Source organism: Protopterus annectens, chromosome 4.part0 (genome assembly GCF_019279795.1).
Source record: "Protopterus annectens isolate FY-2018-M chromosome 4.part0, PAN1.0, whole genome shotgun sequence".
Taxonomy (NCBI): domain Eukaryota; kingdom Metazoa; phylum Chordata; order Ceratodontiformes; family Protopteridae; genus Protopterus; species Protopterus annectens.
In genome coordinates this window covers 882,724,080-882,744,670 of record NC_056733.1, presented here as the reverse complement: position 1 = coordinate 882,744,670, position 20,591 = coordinate 882,724,080, and the positions used below count along the sequence as shown (strand labels likewise).

At 40.8% G+C, this 20,591-nt stretch overlaps 1 protein-coding gene across 4 annotated transcripts in view; it reads right to left on the bottom strand.

The window, feature by feature from the left end:
* CABIN1 (calcineurin binding protein 1) overlaps positions 1 to 20,591 on the bottom strand; it is a 4,301,447-nt gene that overhangs the window by 3,204,898 nt on the left and 1,075,958 nt on the right. For all 4 annotated transcript variants that reach the window (XM_044068841.1, XM_044068840.1, XM_044068839.1 and 1 more), the window contains one exon: positions 5,070 to 5,287. In XM_044068841.1, coding sequence (XP_043924776.1) covers positions 5,070 to 5,287 — 218 coding nt within the window. The remainder of the gene's footprint in view (positions 1 to 5,069; positions 5,288 to 20,591) is intronic.

Genomic DNA, 20,591 nt, shown 5'->3' with positions numbered 1-20,591 from the left:
TCATGTGAAAGGAGAGTTTTCCTCCTAGGGGTAAGTGAAGGTGGGCAGAGGGAGGGGGTGGAGGTGAGTCACTGTGAGTTCTTACCATAAGGGGGTGGCTTAGAACTCCCTGGCTTTGAAGTGTAGGTAGACCACTGCTTAGATCTCTGTATTCACTGTGGCTGCTGACTGGGGGGTCTGGTTCCCCAGGGCCTGGACTGGCTTAGTGGGAGCAGAAAAGGACCAGTGCTTGGTGGGACAATGCCTGCTGAACCTGGGTGGCTGGACCTGTAAGAAATCCTTAGCTGTCTGCATAGCTTTTGCTTTTTCTTCCATCTTTTTAAAGACTTCTTCTGTCTTTGTGCCAAATAAGTTGTCTTTGTGCAAGGGGGCATCCAACAATTAAGATTTGACATGGTCTGGCAGGAGCTATTCCTTAAGCCATGCATGCCTTCTAATGACAGATCCAGTGACTGCTGCCCTACAAGAAGGTTCTAGGGCATCAAAACTACAGTGCAAGGTGTGTTTAGTAACTTGCCTTGCAGAATGCATTAACTCTTGTAACTCTTTAGATTCTGCACAAGCAGGAATGGAAGACATTTATGTTGGAGGAGTTCCAGGGTATGTTGCTGAATTTTTTGCATATGGAACTGAATTTAGTAACCTGATAGCAAGAGTAGCTGAGGTGTATACTTTTTTTTACCCCATCTGTCTATTGCTCGGGAACCCCTATCTGAGGGGATGGGACTCTTAGCAGAGGTTGCTTTAAACCCTTTAGGACGTTGAGAAATTATCTCAGAGTCAGCAATAGGGTTTTTCAAAAGAAATTTGTGTGAGTCAGGGACTCTATAGTACCTGTCTGGTTTTCTGGGTGCAGAAGGGAGGGTTGTCAGGAGTCGAGCTGTATTCCAGGAAAACATCCTCCACAACATCCAGGACTGGGAGGATGGCCAAGGGTCTGTGCTGTGGAAGAGAATTCTCTGAGTCTCTTTTAAGACTGAGGGTAGTCATGACTCTCCCACTGGAAATGCTCCCTTAAGGTATGAAGGGTTTCCCCAAAGGAAAAATCCTCTGGGGGAGAGGCTGAAGGGATGAAATTTCTCTGCATCAGAATCCTCATAAGCAGAGAGGGGTTGCATGTCTTCATATTCAGATGCATTAGAGTCATCTGACTCTTGTTCAGAGAAAACGACAGGGGACAGATCTCTTTTCCTTTTGGAAGAGGTAGCTTGGCTTCCCCTGATCAGCATGATAAGGTCTTCCACCATTCTAAGCATTTGAGACTGAGGCAAGGAAGCAGGTGCCTGACATTGGGTCGTCGGTTTCTTGGGTGTGGTTCATACTCTGGGCCTTAGAAACTCAGTCGTTTTCGAAAGAACGGTAGTCACAAAAGAAGTTGTCAGTTTGTGTTGAGAATCGGTAGTGCGAAGGACCTCGGAAGCTGATGCCTGCTCAGCGGCTCCGGACCCATCCAAGGTAGAGACAACCGCAGGATCCTTAGTTGAACAGTTTTGCGGCATACCGGACTCCAAAAGGGTCTCTGTAGTGGGCTGCAAATCCACAGAAATGGGCATCAGCGGCTGCAAAAGTACCTCACTGAGGACCGGAGAACTGATGACTAGCTTAACGGCAGCTTCATCAGTAGGTTTGGATCTGTGCGTTCTGTCTCCGTCTTTATCTTTACATTTTTTTTCGGAAGATCTGCTGTCAGATGGCTTACCGAAGCCATATCGGAATTTGAGGACTGAAAGCGAAAATATCTAGCTACAATAAGGGCCCAACAACTGATAGTTCTGGCGTTGAATTGCCATATCGAGATATGATCAGTCAAATGAAAGAGTGCATAGGTTTAGATTCATGGCTACTGATAAGGTAGACCAGGACAAGAGGATGGGAAACATTAACAATAAAGTAGAAAATAGAGAATTGAAATGGATACTTACGCTAAGGGCAGATAAAGGGTATGGACTGAACAGTAAGGTTTCAGTTAAACCAGCCCTAGAATCCAGAAGTATCAGAAAGTGATAGACATACATGATGCATTGATGGGTGGGGGCATGATGTTATGGGTACGAATATTAATGGTTTACATTGTATTGTTTACACTAGAAGTAATATAAAATAAAAGATAAAAAATTTGGAAAGAAATTAAATCTTATAATATGTGAAGAGAAGTGAACAATACAGGAGTATAGATATGATACACTAAATAGACTCATTAATTTTCTTAGACGTTGAAAAAATGGAATTTATATAAAATAAGAGCATATGTATATGTTAGTATAGATGTTCATAAATAGATTCAGTTGAAATATATAATATAGAATGACAGAAGAGACCCATAGCTATATGGTAATTTTCTTTGATAAGGAAGGTCTATAAAAGTATCACTTAAAGTTCATTCACACTGTGATACAAGGGTAGGGGGGGTGAGGTTTGGTATGTCTTAGATGTACAATATTTAGGATATATTACTATATTATGACACTAAAAAATAGCCAGATGAAGAACAATGAGTTGTCACATCAACGGATTACTCTAAGTTATATCATACTGATGTGAAGCAAGCAGTGTATATACTTTAAATAAGTTAACGTCGGACTACATCAGCATTAGACTCGGACGTTAGTAAAAGGTAGTTCTATACAGCATAATGATGCATGCCATGCTGCCGTAGAACAGAGCAGCACATGACATCGAAAATGTATACGTCAGCTTGTATATGATAAGAAGTTTTCATATCTACTGATTTTAAGTTATATCATGTTGATATGAAGCAAGCAGTGCATATACTTAAAAATGATAAATTAACGTCGGACTCTATGGATATTAGAGTCAGACATCAGTAAAAGGGAGGATTTCTGTAGAGCACAGTTATACATTTCAAGCTGCCGTAGAACAGAGCAATTTATGAGAAAATATATACATTAGCTTATATATGAAATTTATTGTAGAGAGCAATCTGTATGTAAATCCGACTGCATAACTAAGGGTAAGGAATACTTGTGTTACGCTACCTTTTTGAATATAAGTTGGTCACAAGTGTTAGGTAGAATAAAGAGCAAGGATTGTCACTGTTATTAAACTGGAATGAATTAAATGTATAGTACAGTATTACTAACTATATGATATGACAAGCTGGTTATAAGTGCTAGGTTATTACTATTGAACTAAAATGACAAAGTATACTACTGAATGACAAGTAAACAGCCGTGAATATGCACATGTAGACGTGCAGATAGAATGGATGCATATGTAAGAGTTTAGAAATGTAATCACTAGCCTCATGTCATTGGAATATACAGAAACATGTATGGTTTAAGATGAGATTTGACATCTCGAGTATATATGGGGTAGTATATGAAAATCAATGTATTTAAGAAAAGCATTTGATATATGAGCATAATTAAACACACTGGCAGGAAGGGACATAAATTGTGTCTAACGTGGCTGTCTATGGAATCAATGACATCTACAGTACTTAAATTACCTTATGTTGATGTGAAGGGGTTTATTTTTATATATATGCCTTTGCAATTGCTAGGCTGTCAAATGTACACATTTTTTAAGTTGTAAGCCTCAATATTTGCTCAATCTATGAACCTATGAATTGGAAATGATTATAACGTGACCAATTATGCATGAATCAAGTGATTTATGACTTATGTAAGACTTTCAATGAGCAAGTTTTTATAACTTTTTATGACCTTTTATATATATATATATATATATATATATATATATATATATATATATATATATATGTGTGTGTGTGTGTGTGTGTGTGTATCTTTAAATATTTCTGGAGAAGAAATGATGACGTGATATGCTCTATGGAGCATGCGTCAGTTTAGAATGAAGAGGATGAGCCTAGAGCTACTAGCAACAGGTGGGAGCTGCTAATGGAAAGTGAGTTAAAAGGTTATAGAAATGTTTTTAAAAAGTTTATTAATGGTCTGAAGAAGCCATCGGTTTGATGGCGAAAGCACTTACCGTTCCTGTATCGTTTTATTTTTTTAAATAAATAATATATGGTTTTAGAGACGTACGTTTGGCGACCACTTTATTTCTTGTAGGTCTAGGATATTGGTGGGGGTGTGGATAAGTTGATCCAGGGCACTGAAATTCATGAATTCCAGAAAGCGCTGAGGAAAGGAGTTGGGACATGAATTTTCCCAGTTAATGGTGTACTCCCAAAGAATTTTTCCTCAGGTAGATAGCAAATGTTGGAGGTGCAATGACGAACAAAGAGGCAATTGGGAACATATTTTCTGGGAGTTTAATGAGTTGGCACTAAAGATTCCCTGCAAATTACTCTGTCACAGATACTAGGTGAGCAATTTGGTGCAACTAAGGAAAGGATTTTTTGAGCTATGAAACAAAATCAGAATTGCCTAGACATAATACAGCCTTGCTAAGTCTAATTCTGGTGGCTGCTAAAAAAGCAATTACTACAAAATGGAAATCAACTGCCTGCACAAGTAGTAGTGAATACAGTAAGAGATAAAACAACAGGAATTGGGGTCTTTACAAAAGGCAGGTGCAAATTACACAGAAAAAATGGGAATTCTGGAAACAATGCATGCACAGGAGGAACGAGATTTAAAATAAGGTAAAGTTTGACTGACAATAACTGGATAGATGAGTGATGTCTAATGTTTGCGACTAAAATTATGTCAATATCATTTGATGTATAATGATTGCAACTAAAATGATATGAATATGATTTGCTTCATTTATATAAATGTACGATTGCTTATGTTATATGTGATAAGTTAATAAATATGTTTCTTGTTTGAAAAAAAAAGGAAATAAGTTTATCATTTCAGGCTGCAGACACTATGAAGACGTCAGAATAAAATTTATGCTACAGGATCCAATCTTTATCATTCTGCTTCGTGTTGTTACTACAAATGCACTTGAAGTTATTTGAATAAATCACAGGTTGATCACTTTTCTGTTTCACTACTGCACTGCCAAGCAACAGCCATCAGAGTCTGAGTGTGAGTGCATGCACACAAAACAGGGATTGCTCACCCACCACCACTACAAAATATACAGTTAGGAAGACGCGTTATAGCTCAAGTTACCCTGATGTGCTGGTTGCTACAGTCTCTCAGTAGAGGGTTCGGTAAGGTACTGCAGTACTTCCTCCAGCTGTTGTAAATGGTGAGAACCACTTCTGCCAAGCCAGGTGGCCATTTTACTAAAAACTTCTGACAAACCACCTTCAAGTAACGCATCATCAGCTCGAGGATACCACCATTGTTCATATTGTTCAGTAGAAACTCGTGAACATCTTGTTTCTCTATGACAGAAAAGAAAAAAAAAATAAAAGTTCACATCACCTTTAAAAAGAGTTGAATTCCACTGCCTCAGAATTAATCAAACTGCTACACTGACAGTACGAGTCTAGTTACACAACTGCTCCACTGATGGTACGAGTCTAGTTACACAACTGCTCCACTGACAGTGCAAGCCAAGTTACACAACTGTTCCACTGACGGTACAAATCAAGTTACACAACTGCTACATTGACGGTACGAGTCTAGTTACATAGCTGCCACTTTCACAGCATGAGACAAGTTAAACAACTGCTACATTGACGGTACGAGTCTAGTTGCACAACTGCTACACTGGCGGTCTGAGTCTAATTACACAACATAGTTACACAACTGCTACATTCACAGTATGAGACTAGTTATACAACTGCTACATTCACAGTATGAAACTAGTTATACAACTGCTACATTCACCGTATGAGACTAGTTAAACAACTGTGCCATCTACTTATACAACTGCTACGTTGACGATACGAGTCTACTTTCTCTCGGGTTTCCCCCTTCTACAACTCCATTTAGACCAAGGAACATAACTCCCAAAGAAGAAATCCAGGGATATTTTGAAAAAAAACCCCTCTATCAGCGTGCAAGTGCAATACTCTTTGTTAAATGTTATTTTTTAAAGTGTTTGTACTGCTAACCTATGGTGTGCACACTAGCAGTTCTGCAGCAGTCCCTTTTCCCAACTCTCTCCCTTCCAGTAATAGGTAGATTCTGCATTTTACTTTTCTCAGGAACACCACTAGGTTGCGATATAGTCCAACTCATTCTATTAGGCAACTTTCAATACTTTTTCCTTGCAGGTCTCAGGCCTGTTGTCCTTTCCCATTGTTTTGTGCACAATTGTCACACTTGTTCAATTCTCCTTGAATTAGACCAAACCTTAACTCATAAGTAACATACCTCTGAGCTTATCAGTACCTTTGAATGCTCTAGAGTACCTGTATCAATGATTGTTTTTGTTGGCCTCTTCTGCTCCTTCCTCCTCCTCAGCTCTGACTGCTCAGTTTGCCCTTAGGGCTCACTCCGCTTCCCTACCCTGCCCCCAAGTGCCTCTACACTTAGAACCCCAAAACCACACCCCCTGTAGCATTCAACCTATCTGAACAATCCCACCCACCTCTTCATCCACTACCCCCTCCTGTTTTCACTACCCACAACCCTCCCCCTATCTATTCTTACCTTCCTTCCTTCCCCATTCTTACTACTAAAGACCACACACCACTTTACCTTCTGCTAATTCCTTCTCCCCTATTCACATCCTCACTGCATACTATAACCTTACACTACATGCAAATCAAACCTACAGATAATCTACCGTTAATATGTCCACCTTTCCTCCTCTACTGCCTACTCTATCTTACCAGACTACCTGACTTTTCTTACTCCCCCCTCTATCATACAACTTCAATACATGCCTTAAAAGAATCTCACCTCTCAACTTGTATCTCTTCTCTATTACTATAATGACTCTCTCCTCTTTATTAGAAAGGTTCTTGCTGATATCTGTAATACAGTCCCAATCCCTCATAATCCATGCCTCTCCAGCTACCCTGCTCTCAACTCCAACTCCAAAGAATCTAAAGACCTTGCTTCGTTCCTACTCCAACTAATCTCTATCCTCCACTCTGGTGACATACATCCTAATCCCGGACCCTCAGACAACCATGCTTCTAACTCTAACTTGTCTTCCTTACCCTCTCACCATAAATCTCTCCTTTTTGCTACCATTAACACCCGTTTATGCAATAAACTTCCTACCATTCATGCCTGGCTATACCATTATCACCCTGACATTCTCTCTCTCACCGAAACATGGATAAAGCCCCAACATAAAAGATTCCAAAATTATCCCCCCATCTGCAAGATCATAAGAAATGAAAGAACTCTAAAGAAAGGTGGAGTAGCCCTACTTTTCTTCTTCCCCCTAACAGTGACATCCTTTACTAAGCCTATACCCTAATTCGCAACAGCTGAAATAACCTTGGCCCTCCTAAAAATTAATAACCATAAAAAAATACATACACTGTGGTGGTGGTGCTACGGTAGCGTTCTTGCCTCACAGTAACACGCTGTCCGGTTCGATTCTCAGTTACAGCATCTTCTGTGTGGAGACATGCGTGAATGGGCATAACTTCGTTGAAGGTTGTACGTTAGGGCTGGCAACCCAGCACGTAAAAATCTACTGCCAATCATTAGCATACCGGAGTTCCGCTGTGGCAACCCCTAACCGGGAAAAGCCGAAAGACACAACAACAACAAAAAACATACATACAGCTGCCATTTATATTCCACCAGGAAATAGCATCCCCATTCTTGAAGATATCCTCTCTTGGTTCTCATGTAATATAAACAATGAAACTATACTCCTAGGTGATGTAAATATAAACTGGGCTTCTATTCAATCAACTATATCACCTCATAATATAAATCTATACAACTACACCCAAATAATAACTTCTCCTACCAGATTTAATATAGATAACTCCGGTAGTATACTGGACTGGATATTTCTCATCCCAACTCTATTTCTGACAACGGCACCCCACCAGACTCCCTCAGCAATCATCTCCTTGCCTCTGCTCGTTGCTCACCATCCTCCCTCCACCTTCATCACAAGTACATAACTCGTACCCTGAAAAACTTCAACCCTCTAGTGTTCTCTGATTCATTAAAACATATGAAATGGAACCCTGTAAAAACTCTCCCTCTTGATGACGCTGTTACATACTTCAATACTTCATTCAATAACCTACTGGATAGCTTAGTTTCTCTCCCCCCAAAACTAAGAGAGTTAGCACTAAATCCACCCCTTGGCTAACTAAAGCAACTATTACACTCAGATAAATCTTGGAAACATTACCACAAATCTAAAACACCTAACACCCTTATTAAGTATAAGCAACTCCATAATAAAGTGAAAAAACAAACTGCTTTAGACCGAAAGTCCGACTACTCCAAGCTTCAAAACAATCACAGATCCAACCCCCACAGATGCAACCCCCAAAATTTTTGGAACAGTATATCTGCTCTCCTCTCTCCTGGCAAAAAAGATAATCCCTGCCCTGACCCTAACTCTCCAGATCATATCTTAGCTACCCAATTAAATTCTTTCTTTACTGATTCAATAGCCAACCTCACCACATAATTCTCCATTAACACTTCTACTCCACCCTCATCCCACACCCTCAACTCTAGTCCCATTATCATCAACCCTACTCATCTACCCCATTTACCATACAACCCCATCTCTCTACACACCACAAAAAAAAAAAAAAACTTCTACTAAAATCATGCTCTCATGCCCCAGACAACCATCCATCTAACTTTCTCAAGCTAGCTGCAGATGGCACAGCCCTTCCCATCACTACACTTATCAACCATTCAATCCGAGAATCCTATGTATCCCTCCTCTGGAAGAAAGCGTTCATCATTCCTCTCCACAAAGGAGGCAACAATAGTGAAATCTCCAACTTATGTCCTATAGCCCATCTTGTCCCCATCTCAAAAGTCCTTGAAAAATGCATACACTTGAAACGTTCTTCCCCACCTCCTAGAAAATCAACTTCTTTCTCCAAGTCAACATGGATTTAGACCTGGACATAGTACTACCACTGCCCTTCTCTCCTTCCTTGACATCATCAACCATGCCAGAAACTCTGGCAACACTGTCGACCCTTCTCCTAGGACTTATCAAAGGGCTTCGATACTGTTTCCCACAAACTTCTCTTGTCCAAACTCTATCTTGTTAACCCCCCCCCCCCCATTAACTGGTTTTCCAGCTACCTTTCTAATAGACTCCAAGCTGTCAAGTGGAATAGTACCCGCTTCCTTCACACTCCAACAGAAGTTCCACAAGGCTCTATACTGGGTCCCTTACTTTTTAACATCTTCATTAATAATTTTCATCAGTGCATTCCTAATACCAGACTTGTTCAACATGCAGACGATTCCACCATAATTTGCTATGCTCAGTCCCTCCCCAAACTTAAAGCAACTAACAAAAGATACCTTCTCTTGTACAGAGTCTTAGATGCCGAATAATCACCTTGCGCTCAATGCATCCAAAATCATGACCTTTACCCCATCTAAAAACACCTGTATCACTAAAAATTCCTTCTCCACAGTCAGTCAGGATAATATTCCCATTGAAATAGTCACCCATACAAAACTTCCAGATGTTAACATTGATGAACATTTAAAGTTTGACATTTATTATACAAACTAGTATTAAGAAAACACACCAAAAGCTCAGAATGCTGTATCATCACAGCCATCATCTCACTTCCTCAACCAAACACGTACTCTCTATTTCCTACCTCATCCCCTCTCTCTCTTATATGGAGCGTCTCTCCACACCAACCTTCAATCCTCCCTAAAGTCAAAACTGCCATCCTGCTACAATAAAATTTCGGTGACCAAATCCTCCTCCCACCACTGTGATGCACTCCAGTCCTTGGACTGGCTGAAACTCCCCCACTCTCTCTCTCTTACATTCAACTGCTACCTGCTCACAAACTCATTTTCAAACCCTCTAACTGCCCTTCCCTCTCCTCCATACTCACCATGCATTATCCTGACAGACTACTCAGGTCCAGTAATCAGAACCTCCTTGAAGTGTACAAACCCTTATGCGCACCTGGGCAATTTCTCCTGTTTTTCTCCCTTGCTCGTCTATGGAATTCACTCCCCCTCCCCCATTCGAATCACCCAAAACCACTCTGCCTTCAAGACCATGCTCCATTCACATCTCTCTTCTCAGTAGGAATGCTCATACTCTCACCCCACGTAACCCACCACTATATAATTTCTGCTCCCCCATCCTTTTTTTTCTTTTTTCTCAAAACTCAACCTAGTGATTCCCTTCATTTCATTTCCACTTCCTCTCCCTTTTTTCCTTTCTCAAAACTCAAACCTATTCACCCTTCACTGTTCTGCTCTCCGCCTCTAATTCTTCCTATGTCTCACCTCATGAAACTTTGAGTGCATAAATGCCTGCACTCCAAATTATACTTTTGTACTCCAAAATACTTGTTTTAATTTCAATAAATGCTATGTTACAACACCTTGCTCAAATATTATTCTGTCATATATTACTGTGCTGCTCAAATGTTGCTAGTCTGTCTTGTTTATCACTGTATTTCAGTAGTTTTTGAAAATTGTATTGTACTTGTTAACTTTGTTGATATTAGCTTTGTAATAATTGCATTCGGAGCTTTTCTAGCCGGGCCTCCATTGAAAACGGGCTCATTCTGACTCAATGGACTTTTCTGGTTAATAAACTGCAAATAAAATAAAAAGGTACACAACTGCTACATTCACAGTAGAGAATTAGTTACATAACTACTACACTGACAGTACAAGACTAGTTATGCAAATGCTGCATTCACAGTACGAGACTAGTTAAACAGCAGCAGCATTCACTCACCCTTACTGACAACATGCAATGTGACAACAGTAAAGTCACCAGAAGCAGTTAAGGAAGCAAGAAAGGTCACACCAGACACTAAAAGGTCCCAGGCTTTTCTGCACAGCATACTTGCTCATACAAACAAAGGGTCAAGACTGATGCTGCTGTGGAAATGAGAAAACAACTAGCTGTGATGATAAATACAGTATAGTATCAAGTAATGGGAGAGATAAATGGGTTAGATGAACACACCACACTGATAGGTACATGACTTACAGAGGCAATTTGGTCACACACTACGGAAGAAACAAAATGGCACATGCCTCATCCACTGAGAAAATCGGGAAGAGCAGGCTCTCCTTCATACACAATGACACCAGTGAAACAAGAGGACCAAACTGGTCAAACCTATTCATTATAATAAGGTGGGCAGAGCAATCATGTCAAATCATATCAGGGGCAAAACAAGCCTCAGTCACTGGTAATAACAATGAATTTTAACAGTGGTATCCCCACACTGGTGATGGATATATGCCACAACTAACCTACCGACACTGGCAGGTATAGTGACCACCGGCCCCTACCGACAGTGGGAGGTACAGTGACCACCGGCCCCTACCGACAGTGGGAGGTACAGTGACCACCGGCCCCTACCGACAGTGGGAGGTACAGTGACCACCGGCCCCTACCGACAGTGGAAGGTACAGTGACCACCGGCACCTACCGACAGTGGAGGGTACAGTGACCACTGGCACCTACCGACAGTGGAGGGTACAGTGACCACCGGCACCTACCAACAGTGGAAAGTACAGTGATTACTGGCACCTACCAACAGTGGAAGGTACAGTGTTCACTGGCACTGTAGCAGAAAACCTGCCAACCTGTACAATGGTGACAAGATTCTATCACTATACTCTTACTCGCTGGCTATAACATGAAGGAAAAGACAACTGCAAGGAGATGATGCCAAACATTCATAAACAGGGGAAAAGGAGAAAGAATACTGAAACTACTGGCAACAGATCTTTCACCTCCTGAAAGTGAAGGAAAGGGAGACTGCCCTTCTTGAGAAGAGGTGAGCAAATAGTGAGACACCGAAGGAAAAACATGGCCCAAGTTATAAGTTTGACTATCAAGCATACGACCTACTAGCCTTCAGGAAATTTAACTGCTGTAACCCCACAATGATCTTCTACTTTCTGTACATACAAAGATGATTTCTGAAGTCAAGTGTCTGACTTATTCAGACTATATACAGAAACTTACGCTGTAATCTTGGAACACTGTGCAATCTGTCAAATGTTCTCTAAATTTATTTTTCTGTCAATTTTCTCTAAATTTATTTTTAGTATTCAGTTCTCCAGTCTTGTGTTAAACCCTCCAGGCTGTGCGACCTAGACGTACTTCAAACAGAACTAGATCAAACACCTCCTTACAGATTAGGCAGCAGTAAACAAACAGCTTATGTGCTTCAATAAAGGATATTCCATTTAACTCAACTGTGGAATACCTATTTTCTATTTGATTATTTTGTAGCACGTATTTTACAGTTATATTTTTACAGTTCGATTTTTATTAACCAAGTGCATAACATAACTTAGAAAGTGAACATCACACCTTCCACACTGAGAAGTTTCTTCTTGGTTTGTTTTGGACTCTGTATAGGTTGCATACTGGGTTTTTCTGAGACTTCCAGGGATACCACAGATTTCTCTTTCTGCAGGGATATGAACTTATCATGCCAACATGTCTTATTTACCTGCTGATAAAGGTTTAGTTTCTTTAACACAGTATTTGAGGTAACATTAGTTCTGTCACTCCTCCAGGTAAACTGGATTCCTTAGAAGCAAGCACAAAATCCATAAGTCCAAAAATATGAAAATGAATCTCGGAGACAAGGCATACAAAAGTAAAAAGGCTTCAATTTTCCATAAACAGATGTAAGCGCTTTCAAACAAAGTTCTTCATCAGACATAGTTCTTACACACGCATTTTAAAAACAAAACTAATTAACACTTTGACCAATCCATTTAAAAACATTACTTATGCAAATCCTTAGATTTTTAAAACTGGTCTTAAAGAGATCTTGTCATTTAGACCGGGTCTCCTATTTGCACATAACTTAAAAATCCAATGTAGCTCTCTCTCCTCTGTATGACTTCTTAAATCACCTCCTCAAGGCCCCATATAGACCATTTCTATGGCCTTAAACAAAAAACTGTGCTTTAGACCTGTTTCTTGAACATGCTTTGCTAAGGCATTAGTATAATCACATTTTTAACTGCATACATATGTTCAAGTATTCTCTCATACAGCTTTCTGTTTGTTTTTCCTATGTAAAAATGTTCACATTCAGTGCGGGTAGCTAAATAAACAATATTAGTGCTTCTACAGTCTGCATGCACATTAAAAGTACACCTGCTTTTAGATACTGGATGCTCAAATAGATTACAAGTATCTATAAGGGGGCAGTATTTGCAGCCCCCACAGGGATACGTCCATATTTCTTCCTTTCTTAAAGTTGGCCCCATCATCAAAAACCTTTGACAGAAAAAGCAGCCTATTCCTACATTGGCTGGTAAACACAAATTCTTCCTCCCAGCTGACAAGCACCATACTACTACATTGAAGCACTGCGTTTTTTCTGCAAGGTTTTTTATATATCCTAGTGGTCAAACTTCCACTCCCCACCTTGTGAATATTGACATCTAGAAAAACAATCTCCTGGACAGATACCTCTGAGGTGAAATTGTAGGAATGTAGTGGTATTATTCAAATATTCAATAAAATCTCCCAGCTGCATCTCACTACCTCCCCATAACAAAATTACATCAACAAACATTCGATAGAAAAGCAGCCTATTCTTATATTGGCTGGTAAAGACAAATTCTTCCTCCCAGCTGGCAAGAACATATTGGCTAGCTATTGCTACGAGGTGCCCATAGCTACGCCCTTTTTCTCTAGATAGTATTGTTGCTGGAATATGAAAACATTGTTTTCCAGCACAACTTCTAAGAACAGACATACAACGTCAATCTGTTTAGTGTCATAGCTACTCTGTGTGTACTTAGAAAGGTTTTGACCATACTAATGCCCTCTAGATTAGGGATACATGTAAAAAGTGAATCAACGTCTAACATAACTAACAAGCAATTACTAAAAGCACACTCACTGGCTTCTACAAAGCTATACAAATCTTGCAAAAACTGTTTTGTATCATTCAAAATTGTTACAATATTGTTTAAAATAGGTCGTAACTGCTTCTCAATAAAAATAGAAAAAGGTTCTGTTAGCCGTTTTCTACCAGAAACAATGGGTCTAAAAGGAGGGGAAGTTATACTCTTATGGATTTTTGGAAGACCTTGAAAAACAGGAATGGTCGGATGTTTAAATAATGTGTCATATCAGTAATCAAGAAGTTTGTCACAATCTTGAACAGTACAGTATACATTACATTGCATATCCCATATACAATCAATATCTGTCTTCTCATAAGTCATTTCATCGTTCAGCATCGAAGTAATAGAATTTATATAATAGTCACGATCTGTAACAACTGCAGCTCCCCCTTTTATCAGCCCTCTTAACAGTATCATCATTCTGAAGATCATACATAGCTTGCCTCTCTTTCATACTTAAATTGTGAAACCTATGATTTTTAACATTGGTAGGTATAACACTTTGAGGCCCTGAAAGTAATAAAAACAAATCTTCTTCATATTTTTTACAAAATACTTCAAGAATCTTATCTAAAAGAGGTTGAAAAAACTAAGCTTTTTACAGTCATAAGAAGTTATGGGTGTATGAACATCATTATCTTTAAAAAACATTTTTAAGGCTACATTTCTTTTAGAGTCTCTTAAATTAATTAGCACATCTGACAGTTCCGATTTTACATCAGGAATAAAGTTCAAGCCATGCTCTAATAGTGAAAGTTCAATTTATGAAAGTACCTTTTTAGATATATTTATTGCTGTGGATTCAACATGTCTTTCCATATCCATTTGATGGTGGTAGTCTGTGTATCCTCTAATGGCTGTCGTTCTCTTTTTTTTCCCCTGCTCGGCGACCTTTCCCTTTCTCATTTGCTCGTTTTTATCCACTTCACTGGGAGCAGTAACCCAGACAAACAGACGTTTCTCCTACTTTCACAGGAGCGGAATGATAAAATCCTTGATAATGTTACAGGTTATGAAAACAGACAAGCGATAGAAGCTTAAAAAGTTAAGCCGTGACATGTCCGATTTTGAGAAAGGACATGTATTTGTTTGGCTTTGGTATATTGAACGCAAAACAGAAAATTCCAAAAATGTGAATGTTCCTTTAAATCAGTAGCCGCTTCTTGCATACAATAATACTGAACATAGTGCAGAAGCCTTAATAGCCAATATCTCCGTAAGTTCACAGACTCAAGAGCCTATTGTAACGGACGCTTAAGTGGGAGGGACTTCCGCTCCTGTGCAAGTAGGAGAAACGTCTTTTGTCGCCTCAGCAGAATTTTTACAACTTGAAGTTACCACTCTCAGTGAAGCGGATAAAAAAGTACAGTTGTGTACACTTACCATAAATGTAGATGTTTGAGTGTATTCACTGTTGCAGTCATTACATTTCGGTAATCCTGCTGGCAGGTTGCCCTCACTCGGCCTGAATTCCAAAGTCTTGGGTCCTGCGTCGGCTACTGTCGCCCCTTCCCTGACGTCAGGTCGTCAGGGGTATAAAAGGAGGCGTCGATGCCATTTTCTTCAGTTTTTCTTGCCCTAGATATCCCCAAAGGGTAGGGCCAAAATATATATATATATATATATATATATAAATAAAAGTATATGCACAGATATAAACTTGACCTTCATCTACAAGCAAATACACCACAAAGGTTGTATAAATCAGAGAAGGAAAGATAAGTTCCAGCAGAAAAAAGGGGGATGGCGGGTGGGTAACCTGGACTGCAACAGTGAATACACTCGAACATCTACATTTATGGTAAGTGTACACAACTGTACTATGTTCTTCGTGTTTCACTGTTTCAGTCATTACATTTGGGTAGAGTCCCAAAACTATGGTTGGGAGGCTGGAGCTAAACAGTATAATGAACGGCTATGAGGCCCTGCAGAACTGCAGTGGCAAAGCCTGTCCTGGATTTAGAGTAGAGTGGCAGATGATAGTGCTTTGTAAAGGTGTGCACTGAACTCCAAGTAGCAGCCTTTAAAATGTATTTGGTTGGTACTCCCCTGAGAAAGGCTGCTGAAGTGGCTGTAGCTCTGGTTGAATGTGGCCTAATGCCCTTAGGCATTGGCTTGCCATGTTGAAAATAGCAGAAACAAATGCAGTGGCCTATCCATTTTGAAATAGTCTGCTTTGAGATAGCCTTTCCTTGTGATCCTGCAGCATATGCCACTAATAATTGCTCTGTGTTCCTGAAAGCTTTGGTTCTGTCCAAGTAGAATCTAAGCTGTCTGTGTATATCCAAGGAATGCAGAATTCTCTCCCCCTTGTTCTGTGGATTTGAATAAAAAGTTGGCAGATGAATGGTTTGGTTAAGAGCCACACTGGGCACCACTTTAGGCATAAATGTCGGGTTTGTCCTCAGAGAAACCCTGTCTGGATAAAACATGATAAAAGGTTCCACAGACATGAGTGCCTGTAGCTCTGAAACTCATTTTGCAGAAGTTATTGCTAGGAGCAGAGCTGTTTTCCAAGATAGTAGCAGCTGGCTCAAAAGGAGGCAGGGTGAGTTTTTCCAAGACATAGTTGAGGTCCCATGCAGGTACTGGTGATCTCCTTGGAGGCCTTACATTTTTGGCTCCTCTGAGGTACTGCTTTAATAAAAGATGAGAAAAGATTGGTGGCTCTGTACTGTAATGAGCTGAAGTGGCAGAGGCATACATTTTAATTGATGAAAAAGATAGGCCTTTGTCCAGCATCTCAGTTAAGTATTGCAAAATCTGTGGAATATTTGGTACAGATGTATCAGTTCCTTGTGCCTAGTTCCAAGCACAGAATCTCGTCCATTTTCCAGCATAGGATTTTCTAGAACTGGGCCTTCTAGCTTCCAAAATGACATCCATCACACCTTTGCTGACAGGTGTGTTTTGTATGATTACATTATGCGCCATGCTGCCAGGTTTAAATTCCTGAGTTGGCTGTGCAGGATCTGATTGTTTTGCAGCGACAGTAGATGGGGTATTTGAGGTAAGGTCCAAGCTTGGCATTGAGACAAATTGCTTAGGATTGGATACCAGTACTGGCAGGGCCAGTCTGGGGCAATCAGTATCATCTTTGGCTTCTCCTGTCTGACCTTTAGGAGTACCTTGGGGAGGAATGGCAGTGGAGGAAAGGCATATACTGATAGGTTTTTCCAGCTGAAAGATAGGGCGCCCATTTTCCATGCTTGTCTGTGATAAGTCCTTGTGTAGAATCTTTTTAGATAGTAGTTGTGAGGGAAGGCAAATAGATCTATGTCTGAGGATGCCCATTTCCTTGTTATCATGCTGAAGACTTGTGGATCCAGGTGCCATTCATGGGGATCCCATGAGGTTTCTGCTTAGTTCGTCTGCCAGAGTATTTTCTTTTCTTGGCAGGAATTGTGCCTGCAGATGTACTTGGTAAGTCAGTGCTGTGCCCAGCAAAGTCATGGCTAGTCTGCAAAGGGAGTAAGAATGTGTGCCCCCCTGCTTGTTTATATACCACATGACAGTGGTATTGTCTGTCTTTATCAGTAGTTGTCCCGGATGAAGTAGGTCCTTGAAGGCTGTCAGGGCATTTTGAACAGCTAGCATCTCTTTTTGATATGTAGATGCATTTGGTTTGAGGGCCATGTGCCCTGAATGCATCTTCCTACCATGTGGCCCCCCCAGGCATAATCTGATGCATCCGTTGTTAGTGTTTGCCTGGCTAGGGGTAGAAGTGAATGGCTGTCCCTTGTTCTGGTGACAAGCCCTCGACCACCACTGAAACTCCTGTTGCAGGCAGGGAATGAGAGTAATTATTGCCTCCAGGCTATGGCAATGTTGTGTCCAAACACTTTTTAGGTACCATTGAAGTTTCCTCATATGCAGTCTTGCATATGGAATTAGTAGAATGCAGGATGCCATGAAGCCCAAAGCCTGCAGACTTTTTCTTGCAGATAACTGGGCCTTTGGTGCCAACATCTTGAAATAGGTAGTCAGTTGCCTTTGTTTGTCTGGCGTGAGATAAGCCATCTGGGCAGTTGTATTTAAGCTTGCACCCAGGAATATTATCTCTTGAGAGGGTACTAGTTTTGATTTCTTTTCACTGACTGCATACCCTAGGCATGTTAGAAGTCTTTTCACAAATGCCAGATGCTGTACAAGAATGTCCTTGTTCTCTTCTTGAATTAGACAGTCCAAGTAAGGATATATTTGCATTCCTCTTTGTCTGAAGAATGCAATCACTGGTGCCAGGCACTTTGTAAAGACCCTGGGCGCAGTAGATAAGCCAAAGGGCAGTGCAGAGAATCGGTAATGCATTGAGCCAGTCTTGAATCTGAGGTATCTTCTGCATGAATGCCTGATTGGGACATGCAGGTATGCCTCTTTTAAGTCTAAAGTCACAAGCCAAGAATTGTTGCCCAGCATGGGCAGAAGCTGCTGTAAAGTTAACATTTTGAATTTTGGTATATCCAGGAATGTGTTCAGAATAGATAGGTCCAGTATTGGTTTCCAGGCCTTGTCCTTTCTGGATACCAAGAACAGTCTTGAGTAAAATCCTTGCCTCTGCTCTTGCTCTGGTACTTGTTGAATGGCCCCCCATGTCCATGAGGGATGAGACTTGTTTTTGTGCCCCTGCCCATTGATTTTTTGGCAGATCTGGCCAGTCATTTGCCTTTGGCAGGGAATGGAAATGGAACTTGTAGCCTTGTGACACTATATTTAGAACCCACTTGTCTTGAGTTATAATATGCCAATTTTGAGAAAAAAGTGTTAATTTCCCCCCTAAGGGTGCTGCCAAGAGATAAGTGCCTGGTGCAGGAAGGGGGAAGTCATTGGATGGTTTCCTGTAAGGTTGTGATTTGTCTTTTCCAACTTTGGAGGTAGAAGCACCCCATTGCTTTGACCTGTATGAACCTTGTGCCTGGGATCTGCCTCTAGGCCGTCTGGATCTGCCCCTTTGAGGTCTGTCTGACACAGGAAAGGACCATTTCTTTGTAGGCCAGTGTCTACTAAACCTAGGTGGCTGTACTTGTTAAAAATCCTTGACAGTTTGCATTGATTTAGCTTTGTCCTCCATTTTCTTTAACACCTCTCCTGCCTTTCTTCTGTCTTAACACCAAACAAAGTATCATGCTGTAAAGGTGCATCTAATAATTTAACTTTCACATGATCCGGCAGATTTTGTTCCTTTAACCAAGCATGCCTCCTAATTACAGAACCCGTAACTGCAGCCCTGCAGGAGGCCTCCAAAGAATCAAAACCACACTGCAAAGTATGCTTTCCAACTTGTTCAGCTGCATGCAATAAATCCTGCATTTCCTTGTTGTCTGCACATTCAGAGTTTAACAACATTTTCTGTTTAAGCAATGCCATGACATGTTGCTGATATTTGAGTATATGTAACTGACAGTTTAAGGCCCTTATAGCCAAGGTAGCAGATGTGTAAACCTTTTTTCCCCATCTATCCAGTGCCCTAGAATCTCTGTCAGAGGGGGTATGGTTTTTTGCAGCGGAAGCCTCAATTCCTTTGGGACCCTGAGTAATAGTCTCTGGGTCTGCAGCAGGGTTTTTGAAAATGAATTTATGATTGTCAGGAACCCTGTAATATCTATCAGGCTTAACAGGAGCTGGAGGTAAGGAGACAGGGGTAAGACTAGACTCCGAAAACACATCATCTACAATGTCTAAAACAGGTGGAATGGCTAGAGGCCTGTGTTGAGGTAGTAAAAGGAAATCTCTGAGCCTCTTTTTAGATTCTGAAAAATCTTGGTTCTCCCAGTGGAAATGCTCCCTCATGGTATGCAAGGTTTCCCCAAAAGAGTAGTCCTCTGGAGGAGAAGCTGAAGGTATAGATTCTTCAGGATCAGAATCCTCATAGAGGGGAAGAGAATATTCCTGATCAGAAGAGGAATCAGAAGAAATAGAAACCTGATCTGAAGATTCATAGTCAGTCTCTTGCCTAGGCCTCTTATCAGGAGGGGGATGGGAACCCCTGATCAAGGTAATCAAGTCTTCGGCCATTTTGAGCATCTGTTTTTTAAGCATAGAGGCCTGTCCGCGTGGGTCTTGAGTTTGTTTCTTTGCTTTAGAAGGTGCTTTAGTCTTTGCCTTTGAAGCTGAAGTAGGTTTAATGTAAAGATGTTTAGGTCTGAATACACACTCAGAAGCCGGTGAATGCTCAGCGACTTCGGATCCATACGAGGGAATAGTATCCGAGGCTCCAATACCTTGAGTTTCCAGCGGCATGGCCGACTCCACGTGGGAGTCGGTAGCGGCCTGCGACTCTAAAGTAGCGGGCGTCAGGGGCTGCAAAAGTGGCTCACTGAGAATCGGCGACTGGTTTAGGAGAAGCTTCATCGTTGGTTTTGGGCCACTGTTGTTTATCACTCTCCTTTTCTTTGCATTTTTTGTGAACTCTGGTAGTCGGATGGCTGTCCGATGACATTTCTGGATAATTAAACCGGCGTCCAAAATAGTTTAAAGTAAAATCATACCGACACTTAATAGTGCATTGGTTAAATCTAGCACAAAACTGACAACCAGAAACGTGATCAGGGCTTAGGCAAGGAATACAGTAAGAATGAAAGTCCTTATGAGGTATTTGCTTTCCACAAGAAATACAATTATTAACTTTTTCTGACAACGGTCTGGAGCAAGACAAAAAGTTTCCCCAATGGGGTACTTCGCTTT